This window comes from Mya arenaria, chromosome 17, assembly GCF_026914265.1.
Source record: "Mya arenaria isolate MELC-2E11 chromosome 17, ASM2691426v1".
NCBI lineage: Eukaryota > Metazoa > Mollusca > Bivalvia > Myida > Myidae > Mya > Mya arenaria.
The window spans coordinates 6,202,680-6,215,255 of record NC_069138.1 but is presented as its reverse complement, the minus strand read 5'-3'; the positions used below and the strand labels follow the sequence as shown (position 1 = coordinate 6,215,255).

The following is a 12,576-nucleotide window of genomic DNA, read 5'->3' as shown; positions in this document are numbered from 1 at the left end:
AATAAAAAAAAAAAAAAAAAAAAAACTTTAATACCATAAATATGCAATTGCGCACATGTTTGGTTTTACTTTCAAATTTGTAAAGCCCAATTAATCGCGTGAACGGATTAACGCGTCGGTCAATTGTGAGTGATCATTGTTTATTGTTTCCGATTACGTTTCAGTAATTTTAAGCTCCGGATTAAACAAAATACGAGATCGTTTATTGATTAAGAACAATAGCTAAAGAACAGCTAAACCGAATACAAAAAGTGTTGAAATTGCAAAATGAATTTTATTTTTTGTGATCTATTATGTGAAAGTGTTTGTAAACTATTACACACAGTGTATATATTTATATTTCTTCTACTGCGACTTCTATACGAATCCGTGAGATTTTAACCATTTTTAATAATTTCAGACTTTTAAGATTTAAAAATAAGTGTATCATTTTATAAACGTGTATATGGACTTTTAATCTTAAACACAGGCATATAATGTAGATATTCAAAGAAAATGAACGAAAAAAATAAATAATCATTGATTGAAGATGGATGCTGGACTATTAAACTCTGATACTTCAATTGCTGAAGACGTCTTGGGCATACAGAAATCGTTGGACGACCTAAAAGACAATTTGTGTCTACAGCAAGAGGTCGTTGCGCGAGATTTCGAAACACGATTACGTCACGCTTATGATGACGTCATAACTGATATAAATCAAATACGAGACAGGGTAAACTGTCTAGGCAGCGGATACGCGTCGGAATCGGAACTACTTTCATGTAATCCAAAACGTTCCAATAAAACTAACGCCAATGAGTTTAAATACAAAAAGAATAAGGTTAAAAAATCAAATTTAAGATACAGCAGGTCTGTGGATTTTTCTGAAACCATAGATTTGACGGATGGCCTCAAACGATTTATTCCGATTGAACGAAGATTCGGTCAAAGTCTACGAAGTTTGTGTGCGAGTTCAGTGAGTATTTGGTCGAGTGTGAAGTGTAGAGCGCACGTGCCAGGATACGGATGTTGTTTCCATGGAGACGGAAAAACGCTGCCCTATCGATCATACACTCCTTGGTATGCTGAACGAAGGTAAATATATTAAAGCAATGAACAATATTATTTCGAGGGGTGAATGCAAAAAGGTTCTAAGTGGCATTAAATAAAGAAGAAGATATAACCCTTTTCGCTTTCACCCCTCGATTTATTCTTACACGAATCAGTTTAAAGTAATTGTTAGATGACGTGGAGTAAATTCTTCATTGATATGAATGGGCGGAGTGAGCGAAGCGAACGAGCCCTTATTATTCATTAAGAAATTACTTCAGGTCATATAACTGACTAAGAATACAACCTCATTAGCTGATACATTGGCAATGCAAAATCTGACGCAGGGAGTGTGTATTGGATGAGTGACAGTAGGTGGACCTTTAAACACCCGTGAAAGGTGAACTTCTTAATGATTAAGTCTAGCACTTAATGATTTCGTATCTGGAATTTCATTGGCTTATAATGTAGGTTGTGTTCTAAATAGTTTTAATTTTTGTAATATTATTAAATGTTTAATCTCATTCAGATGCAATTTTGATTTTACAGAGATTGTTTTCATGTTTGGAGCATTAATAACAGCATGAAATTATTCAATCGATGGACATCGTGCATTAAAAACATTAACTGTAACTATTTAGTAAACCCTTAACTGTCTGTTAAAGGGACAAGACACCAGATGGTCCCAAAATTGGCAAATACAGTATGACTTAAAATAAAGTATAGACTTGTCAACACGAGCTAGTTTGAGGCCGATTATACATCACTTTACATGATTACAAGACTATTTTGTTGTTGTCTCAGCTGAGTTTACCCGTTTAAAAATAGCGTATCATGGTTTCCGAGTTATGCACCAGTCAATTGTAACCACATCCAACCCCCCCACCCCCCAGGTCCGGGGGTATACCGGGGATAGCCAGGGAAATGGGCCGTGTTTTTACCTTTCAGGTGGCCCCGCTGTGCCGGGTGAATGCGGTGGTTTTATTTTCGCTCAAAATTTAGCGGGGAATTTGCCTTACCTAGGCTCCCTGGGGTGCGGGGGCATTTGGCGGGATTTGACCATCTGTTCGTCCCCGAAGGGCGGAGATTTTATCCGGGGTTGGCTTGACCGAAAGACAAAGTCCCCGCTATTCCCCGGACCTGGGGGGGGGGGGGGCGTGGTTACAATTGACTGGTGCATTAATAGTGTAAATTAAGCATGTGAAAGTCTGGTGATTAGTACATATGCATATACCGACGCTATTTTCAAATTTACTTGAATTTACGTTGTACACAAACCAAGTAAATTTAGCAATGGAAACATACGCAAAAACCGAGAAAGTTACACGCGTCGTTATTTTTATTGCTATTGTCTGATGTCTAGTCCCTTCAAGATCCCCGAACTGTAAAAATAGTTAAAAACATTTGTGACGCTTTAGAGTCCGATCAGTATCAACTGCAAGCTTCGACAGCGTGCTAGACCACGATTGCCCATGGAGTTCCTGTGATGACGTCACAGATGACAACGCATTTTGTGACGTCAGTCATGACTGGAGAGTTAAGGTCGCTCCTCATATGTGGGAAGGTTGGCCAGTGCCAGGAGTAGGACCATGTGAATTGGAAAAGGCCCGGATGTTACTCAAAAGTATGTTGAAATATTCATTGAAGCCATACCGCGACATCAGCCTGAGCACCTCCGCCACTTTCCATCGAAAATGACCTCAAATACGACGTCATAACAATTTACATTTCAACACGCTGCAAGTCGTTCGCGTAGTAATATAAACTTTGACATCTAGCCCAAAGATTCTACTCTTATGAATGTTAATCATTTATGCAATTATAAACTTTATTGTGAATCAATTTAAACTTAGCAATAAAAGATACACATATAAACACTACAAATAACCATTATTACTACTATTATTATTAATTTTACGAACTACATACACCGACATACATCCGAGGTTGTTTTTGATGCAATATTGCCGAGGTTTTTCGAATGACCGTTACTTGTGAGGTTGGTGGGGTTTTTTTAAAAATGTGAGCTGATGTTCTTACAAACTCGTGTTAAATTGACACTTCCGATGCCTTAATTTCATCATTTCTCAGAAGGAATATTTCGATGCGTGTGTGGTCTGATTGTGGAGCTTTTAAGATGTTTTTTATCTAGTCCATTGGTCTTGAGCTACTAAAGAGGTTTTATTTTTGAGATTTCGACAACAGGCCCCAATTTCTCGAAACTTCTTAAGTTTAACAGGCCTAAGTAGCTTATTTCAATTAGCCAAAATACATACTTAAATTGAATTTTGATAAATGAAAAATGGTTTATTGCGATTATCATAAAGATAAATTTTATCTGAAGTGTAAAAACTCTAAAGAAGTTAACATTACGCAATTCACTGAAAACCAAAAATATTATTATTAAAATAATCCTGTTATAAGGGACTTAAGAAGTTTAGAGAAATTCGGGCCTGGGATTGACCCTGTAATTTTCATTGTCTTATTGTTTTTTTATTAGATATTTTGAATTTTGAATACAACCTGTTAACCTGCACTTAACTTTTCTAATCAGAAAGTTTGTAAACAACTATCTTGTCTCGTGCCATCTTTCTGTCATATATCCTTTCATTTTTAACAGGGTTCAAAGAAATGAAACACGAAATCCTAGTTGCCCACAACGAATGTCGTAAACTGCACGGGTCACAGGAAGTCGTCAAGTCCAAATCTTTGTCACGTGACGCTCAGAGGTGGGCGGAAGCAGTAGCTGCGCGCGGATATGCGCAGTACAGCGATACTTCCGGTACGATTAAAAACTTTCAGTAAAATATATAAATAACTGTATTAAATTGCATCTTTAGTACAACCAAAACTCAATATATCGAAGTTATTGGGACTGAAGGAAATATTTCGAGATAACAAACATTCGATATAACCGAAATACAAAGTAACCAAAACATAGTTCGATATATCGAGTTTGATCTTTGATTACCGTTTTTGTTTCCTATTGTCGTAGTTTCTTCGTTGTCGTCGAAATTTTTCAATAGTGGATAATAGTAATTTTATCTGTTTTTCAATCGTCTCCAAAATGTTCACTGCCAATGGACAAACTATTTTCTTCCTTTTCATTTTTTTACTTCTTTATCTTCTGTTTCTTGTACCGACAAGACGAATTAATATACTCTTATTGAGCGTCTGGTAAACAGTTATCTGTTAAAGTTAACAACGTTGTTCCTGTCATTGTTGTTAAACTTAGAAATATTAATGATCTGAAAGTTTATTCGATAAACTTGTGATCTGAAGTATTTTTACAAGATCTGAGAGAACCATTCACATATACCTGTTTTATCTACATGTATGAGCACATCTTAAAAAAAATAAAGCTCAAAAAGTTAACAACGATCTCATTAATAACATTGTTAACTTTAACAAAGTCCTGAACATTCCGCCCATTGACTCAAATTAACAATTCGAAAAATATTATAATCCCGACCTACCTAATATTATAATAACGCAATGAAATCAGAAACCATAAAAAAAATGGTCTTCGTCTGTTACATGTCCGAGATCAAATATCAAGACACATAAATAAACAGGTGTTGAGAGACACTTATCAGATTATTCAGCTCAGTGGCGGCACAAGGGATTTATGTGTGTGTGTTTGGGGGGGGGGGGGGTACACGTATAAATTCGTTTATGCAATTTAACTCTTTATTAAAGAATATTTTCTGATACTTATAAAACAAAACTGTATAAATGTAGTGTTTTAGGAATCAATTTAAAGTCAATATGAGGTGGTTTCAGGGTTCATCTGCTGGCCCACTGAGGGGGAGGAGGGTATGGTACCTTGTGTCCCCCAAGCCTCTAGACCCACACTGCTGCCTCCCAGAGTGCTTTTAGTTGTTTGTGGTGTTGACATACATTAAACATAATGGCCAACTATTTTCTTTTTACAAGCTGAAACCTTAGTCCTGTATAAATGGTAATGTGTATAAGGTATCACACCACTAATATCACTTAAAGGGTCGGGTAATGTAACCTGGTTTCTCGAACCTTTCAGTCTTCGCGCAAGAGCAATGTTATCTCCAACCCCATTAAAAATAATTTTGTTTCATTACTCTGTATACCCAATAGCGTTACGCAGTGACTTTAAAGAGATCCTAGTATTTTCATTAATGTAGGTGTATTATTCATTACTTTTCTAATTTTTTTGTTTCAGATCGAGGCGAAAACATTTTGGTTCTAGATCTTGAACCGGAAATAAATTTAACCGGAAATGACGTAGTCCACACATGGTATAGAGAAAGCAAGAATTACACATACTACCAAAATTGCTGGCAAAGAGGTAAAATTATCATCGTCATCTCCATCGTTGTCGTTGTCATCGTTGTTGTCGTCATCTTCTTCGACATAAACATCATCATCATCATCATCATCATCATCATCATCATCATCGTCATCGTCGTCGTCGTCGTCGTCGTCGTCAACTCTACTTAACAGTGAAATAACCATAGGCATTTTCTTCAACTTTTGTATTGAGATCATTAACCTACAATCAAAATCAATGCGAAGTTTATGTGCACGCGATTGCCTGACATCAATGTAGGCTACAAGTAATCTTTGGCTTAACATGGCGATTAATTTATGACCCGAGAGATCAGTGTGCGGATTATAAAGGATTTTCGTTGCGAAATGATAAATGCGTGTGAGATTGCAGATATGGTGAAAGATATCTTCACTATAAAAAAGCAATGGCCTACTGTGTGATATAGGTTAAACCAAAAAACGTTTCGCGAATAAGTACGATAAAGGCGCTGCTACGATGAAATGGTTCGGCCGCATTATCAATATCATAAAAAGCTAGAATAATTCTCACACCAAAAAGCGGCTGAATTATATATGCGTCCGTACCTAGATATTAATGTGTTCGATTGGGTGGGTGTGTAAGCTTATTTATACTCGCACTCGGGCCTCGCCCATTCGGCGAGTGCCCCGTTAAGATTGTTAGTCATTTTAGGTTTTTGGAGCATAGTGTACAGACATAATGTGACCCTGGTTAGAGCTACCCTGGTTCTTTAACGTGCACCAGTGTATAGCACTATCACACGGGACCCCCATTTAACGTCCCTCCCGGAAGACGATTAGTTTTTTTAGCGATGCGACGGGGGATCGAACCTGCGACCCCGTGTTCGATTGTCAATGTGTTAATGGTTAAGTACTGTATGTTAAACATGTGTCGGGGTTAGAAGCGCGAATCCGAATATGGCTTCCCTTGCACCTCATATCCCATATTCGGTCACTTAACACCCCGTAACGTATACATCACGTCAAACAGTCGGTTAACATTGATCAATTGATGGGGAGTGTTTCATTTACTTATGTTTTCACTTAAATTATAATCAATGGAATTAGAACAAATACGCCATTTTGGTACGATAAAAAGATAGTAAACACAATAAAATTATGCAAAAAAATATGGGGTCACCACGTGACCAGTCCTGGACCAATGGTGTTGCGTCATTCATGTTGGAGCGTGACACGATATCACGTGGTGCAATGTTATTAACGAGCTTACGACAACCAATAAGAATTTCATTGACATATTGAGTGAGTGTCACAAGTTAATTAGAAAGTTTTACTATCAAAATGAAAGAAACTTTGTAATAAACTGACTATTCAAGCTCTTAGTTTCAAAATAAGTACTGTGGGGGTCGTTTCAATGAAATATTTAGGGGTTACTTAAATAAACTTTGATCTGTGTAAATGTCACAAAAGGCATAACATCTATTATTTTATTTCCTCAAATGTTTTCACTTTCAATATTCACGAAAATATGTAGCAAAATAATTTAACCATGGCACTAAGATCATTTCAATGTACGACATATTCAAAATGGAATATGACCTTTGAGAAAACGGCCCCCAGAAACTATTATGGCGAAACAGCGTTCGAACGATATGTGTGTAGAAAAGATTGGCCTAGTGCGTATTCTATGGTCCGAGCTCCTTGGGATCTCGTAGCAACCCTTTGTGTTATCTACTTAGTCGCTAATAACCTTCTTCAACGGGAAGTTTATTCACCCAATATGCTAGAAATAGATATACTTATAAGCGCAGTCCATAGCTTCTGTAAGGAACTAATCCCCAATTATTTCTCATTGTTGTGAAACCTCTGTACACTACACATGTGTATCCATGGTGATTATTTTGATACCGCGTTTGATGTTAATGGTTGTACTGATTACAGTGTCTACTAGGCTAACAGCCATTATCGGAAGTCACGGGGGAGCTCTTTGTGTCAACAAGAAATACCCATGTGCTGTTAGTTTACATTATATAGTTTTACGACCTTTGTGGAGAAAGTTATGATAACACATTCTAAGTCACTCTCGTTGGGCACAAGGTTGCACGAGAGTGTGGTCTTGTGTTGAGGGAAAAATCGGAATACCCGGAGAAAACCAACATGTCCGGCTTGGTGACTAATCAAACGCACATGCGCCTAGTCCGGGAATCGAAACCGACCGGGTCGCCTTGGTGAAAAGCGAGTGCGCTTTCCACTCCGCTAACCGGACAACTAAGTTTTGCTGTAAATCGGTATCAGCTATTTGTTGTTATCAATAGATTTATAGTGCTTCAACAATTCTATATTAGCGCATTTAAAAATAAAAGCATAATAATGTGGTAAAAATGCCTTACTGATTTGATTGTTTTTTATTTCTTTTAGGAACGTCGAATTTCACGCAGTTGATCTGGAAATCTACGACAGAAATCGGCGTTGGAATTTCCAAGTTCCCTTATCACGATACACTGGTCGTAGTCGTTCAATATTCTCCTCCTGGTAACCACAATATACCAAGAGAATTCCAGGAAAATGTATGCCCGCCAAAACCTATTAGGGGACCAAAGGAATTAAAGCAAAATATATGCCCGCCGATTCACACCAGTGCACCAAATGAATTCCAGAAAAATGCAAGTCCGTCCACGCAGTCGGAAATACAAAAAGCATCAGAGAAAATTGAATGTGTCCCAAAACACAAACACACACTGAAAGAATGCCAGGAAAATACAAGCCCGTCCAAGCATACTGGAGTTTCTAAGCAATATCAGAATAATTTAAAAAGGAACCAACAAATACAGGAACCAAAACAATACCATGCTAGTGGGGTTGAAACTATTGCAAATGAATCTGATAGACAAGATCTTGCAAAGGAAAACACAAACGAAGAAAATGAAAGAATAGAAAATATCGCAGAACGAGAAAATAGTATAGATCATGTTGATTTTGAACCTGCTGTGATTGATAAAGCACAACCTGAAGACAATGCAAGTCTGATTACGAGAACCACTGGTTTTTCGACAGTGAAGAACGATAACGTGTTTGTCAATTCAGATTCTGCACGTGATAAAGCAACTCCCATGACTGGTGAACATAATGACGGTGTCATAAGTTGTATGAAAAAGGGCATCAAAAACGCCCCAATAGATGATGACAGTCCAACTAAGCCCAGACGGAAAAGGGTTATTCTCTCAATATAATGTAATATATTTACAGATCGTGACGTTTTAGATGCATTTGATGTATTTTGTGCTTGTTAACGAATAAAGTCTGATTTTGTCTGTTGACATTAGTCGTGGTTATCATGACTGTAACAGCTTAATATGCTGAATGGTCACTATTGATAATCATGTTTAATCACTGCCCGCCATGTTTTTTTTTTTAAAGTGAGCTAGTTTTCGGATGGAACAAACCGTCGAAACCGCCTTCGGAGGGGGTTTCATTTTATGTAAAACTGTAAAAACAAATACTCAGTTCGTTAAACAATTATTAAACCAAAACCCAGTTTATTACCAACAAAAGCCTTAAGTTAAAGATTAATGTCCGAATGTTCCTGATTTAGCCAAATCGACATATGTTGCGCATGGAACATTTGATAAAGCTATTATCATAATCCTGTCACAGGTGGCGCCAAGCCATGATAAACCTATTTTCAAGTCGAAATGATTACATAATTGAGCAATCATAAGTCTTAGAACAATACATGTTAATTCCTCGTTAAATGCGTGAATGTATATGTGTGCGTGCCAGCGTGCGTGCGTGCGTGAATTTATGTATATTTAAGTATGTTGTAGACCAGCGCCAGAAAATAAAGTGTTCCTATAAGCTAATGGTGAAATACACATTCAAATAAAACATTTTCAATACAGAAGTTTAAACGATATTTCTTTTACAACGATTGTGAATAAAGCTTTTTTATTTTAAGTCACTCTCGTTTGCACGATGTTGCGCGAGAATGTAGTCTTGAGTGCCCTGAGAAAAGCAACTTCTCAGTCTTGGTGACCACAAACCAAACTCACATACGCCAAGGCCGAGAATTGAACACGTTCGCCCGGGACGCCTTGGTGAGAACCCAATGCGCTATCCATTACACTAAACGGACTACCTTTATGTCTTTATTATTATTATTATCATTATTATTATTATGTCTTTACTTTAACATTATACAATAGCTTCATAATAAGGAGGTAATAAAATTCATATCAAATTTCGATAAGATTCCAAAAGTTGCATTTCCATAAGGTTGTTTACAGTCGTAGGGGTAAAAATACATCGTTCCAAATATTTGCTCTAATTTACATATTCAAATCATCAAGTGTCATCATTTTATTTTTTCACGGCCACTAAAAGCCAGCTCCCTCCTTGTGCAAAGAAAATGAGCTGTCGACACTTCCGTGTTGCAGATGTACTCTGTGTTTACTTCTACACAGGTGAATATGATTTATATTTTATTTGATAGTTTTAGCAAACGGACATATTTTGAAAATCGTAAATGTGGTACCGTGTAAAAACAAATGTACAGCATGCTGGCTACGATTTCGTTTCAATAATGTGCGACCTGTGGTGCCAGAAAAATTGTCGACAGCTCATTCTCTTTTCACCCTCGTTAAGTGGTAGAACTGGCGTTTAGTGGTCGTGTCTTTTTTAGAAAACAACGCTAAAAAACAATGGTACTCATATCAACAATCGAAAAGAATCTCCCGTTAATAGATATACCCCTTTATTTCCATAAAACGGAAATGAAACAAAAAGCAATTTCCATATCAAGGAAATGAAATGAACATATTTTGAGCAATGTCATTCCCAATCAAATGTTTTATTCACCATTTTAAAAAACTTTGCGTTTTTCGGAGCAAAATATTCTTTAAGCGTATTTAGCGTGCCTTTACTAACATATGGGTGCTTCCGGCCCTTGCCTCCTTTCATACACCAAGGTTCATCATTTCCTAGTTCAAAACAAAATTTTCCTTTCTTTTCATTTAAGACGAACATTGAACTTTTAAAGAAAGTACCTATTTTTAGAAACCGTTCTACTTTGTTTAATTCTTTGGCGGGCTCCGATTCAAATTTATGACCATCAATAAACAACATTTGGTTCAGACGAAAATATTTTAACCACATACGCATATAATATTGATAGTCGGAATACTTGGTGACGTTACAAACCGCTTCTTCGTTAACGGTCATCTTGCCGTGATCACCTTGTTTGAAAACTATATCATCTACCGTTTTATTCTTGTCAATTTCTGATCTTGCCCGATACATTGCGATCGCAGAAATTGCTCTTTCAACCGGATTTTTCACGATGAAAATCAGTTTAATGTCAGGCGCACACTGCTGTATTCTGTTAGCAACAAATTCCTGGTAAAAATATGCAGGATCTTTTTCTATTGTTATTTGCTGTTTAAAACTACATGGCATCATCTCTTTATATTTATCAAAGCTGTTCTTCCATTTGATAACCCCAGCACTTCGCACAACTGATTTCTTGGAGAGTCCCCGTAAATAGTTTGTGTAGCTTACGTCAGCGTCTGGGTCTTTATCAAAGAACCTGGGTTCCGGAGGATGAAGGCATCCAGCAATCTGTGGATGTTTATCCAGAAAGAACAACAACGCGTAAGTTCCACATTTTTGTATACCGATTATAATCGCTTCAGGAAAACGCTTGACACATTTGCCAGTCAGTTTTGGAATTGGGTGGAAATCGGATTTCTCTCGCAGTGCTTCATATGTGCCTGAACCGACATTGCTAGATGACAACGTGTCAGTTTCTGAATCTAAATTATCCTGTGCAGTGTTATAAATCCTGTCCATTTCTCTATCTAAATGTTCCTGTGACATCTCCCTCCGAAAATTGTATAAAAGAAAATCCACATATGCTGGCGCTAGGAGCATGAAGAACAATAGTATAACTATAAAAAGTAATGTTGCCATGCAGTGCATTTTTTTCGGTGCCATTTTATTGAAACGTATGTTAACTGTTTACAAGCCAAATGAATAACTATTTGTGAGCCGTGCTGGTACTAGAGTGTTATAAGATTATATAAGAAGAAATTTTATGTTTCACAAAATCTCATGATTTTCGCATGGGTGAGTTGGATAAGAGATGATGTAAGAGTGACATCTTGGAAGGTCACAGCTTTTTAGTCTCTCGTTTAGTCATTAGGCGTCATAGATTTTCATTGAAACTCAACATATCGGACGGACGGACAGACAGATAGACAAGTAAACAAAAATACAAAACGAAGATATAAATGCATGTATACTAGTGAAATAGCGAGGGATCGCTATGGCCCTTATAGGATTCCGTACAAAACGCACTCATGTGAACACAAAATTCCATTAGGTCCGCGAACAATAAAATGGACTTCGAACTTGAACGTATAAAACAAAAGCCATTTAAAGAGCCGGATCAATTAATTACTGAAAACCATGCCTTTGTAAATACGACTACAAACACAGTTATCGTAAAATCAATCCTTTAATGTCCAGCATACCTTTGACTTTTGCCCATTGATGTGAAATAAAAAATCCTAACTATTGGATTGGATTCTCCCACGCCAAGTGAGGCTAATTGGTCAAAGTGCTTATTGTTTCTGAGAAGCGGTTAACGATGCTTGTTTTTGAATGGTTGTAATAAATACGAAACCATCAATATGAAACCATTTAGATTTTTGAGTCTAGACAATATGTTAAAAATTTACGATATTTCAAAATTGAATTGTCAAGTGCAAATATTTAAAAAGCGATAGTCTGATTCTCAGAGAAAATATGGTTTCACATAACCTCCGCTTTTAAACGAGCAATTTGCTTGGCGGCAGAAATATCTTTGTTAAAATTGGAGACGCATGACCAATTTAGAGGGTTAGTGCTGGTTGACAACGAGGGCCAAAAAATGGTCTTAATGTTTTCACTAACATCTCCAAACAAAGGGTAGGTTACTAAGGTAGAAATAACTTTTCTTTCATTTTTGGAGAACCGAGATTCTGCACCAAACCGATCTTTATTCGGGTATATCACTATTTAAGAACATTTCGAATATACAGTTGAAACCTGTTGGCTTGATCTCCCAGGGACCAGCACAAAAAAAACCTCGAGTCTCGGAAAATTTCGACCCAAGCGGTAATGCTTACCGTCAGTTAGGGCCAACGAGCTAAGCGAGTTCGAGCAAACGGGATTCGAAAATTAAATGGTCAAAATTAAACATGTTCACTTTTAAAGAAATAACGA

The 12,576-nt window shown here is 37.0% G+C and overlaps 2 protein-coding genes across 2 annotated transcripts; one reads left to right on the top strand and one right to left on the bottom strand.

Annotated features, from left to right (window-relative positions):
* Positions 1–395: 395 nt before the first annotated feature.
* On the top strand, positions 396–8,586 carry LOC128224863 (uncharacterized). The gene is made up of 5 exons (XM_052934945.1): positions 396–1,077; positions 2,451–2,656; positions 3,653–3,814; positions 5,231–5,356; positions 7,735–8,586. Exons 1-5 carry the CDS (start codon positions 530–532, stop codon positions 8,544–8,546), a joined length of 1,854 nt encoding a protein of 617 aa, XP_052790905.1. The 5' UTR covers positions 396–529; the 3' UTR covers positions 8,547–8,586.
* A 1,346-nt stretch (positions 8,587–9,932) lies between these two features.
* Positions 9,933–11,187, bottom strand: LOC128224395 (heparan sulfate glucosamine 3-O-sulfotransferase 3B1-like). The gene is made up of 2 exons (XM_052934220.1): positions 10,359–11,187; positions 9,933–10,003 (listed from the first exon to the last, which is right to left on the bottom strand). The coding sequence occupies exons 1-2, from the start codon at positions 11,185–11,187 to the stop codon at positions 9,933–9,935; spliced, it is 900 nt and encodes a 299-aa protein (XP_052790180.1).
* Positions 11,188–12,576: the final 1,389 nt, after the last annotated feature.

Excerpts from the sequence above, each read along its gene's own strand:
- LOC128224863 (XM_052934945.1), top strand. The coding sequence starts at position 530 with ATGGATGCTGGACTATTAAACTCTGATACTTCAATTGCTGAAGACGTC. Across the intron at positions 3,815-5,230 it reads GCAGTACAGCGATACTTCCG|ATCGAGGCGAAAACATTTTG; the intron begins GTACGATTAAAA and ends TTTTTGTTTCAG. Across the intron at positions 5,357-7,734 it reads CCAAAATTGCTGGCAAAGAG|GAACGTCGAATTTCACGCAG; the intron begins GTAAAATTATCA and ends TATTTCTTTTAG.
- LOC128224395 (XM_052934220.1), bottom strand. The coding sequence starts at position 11,187 with ATGTCACAGGAACATTTAGATAGAGAAATGGACAGGATTTATAACACT. Across the intron at positions 10,004-10,358 it reads AGAACGGTTTCTAAAAATAG|CGTTGTTTTCTAAAAAAGAC; the intron begins GTACTTTCTTTA and ends ATTGTTTTTTAG.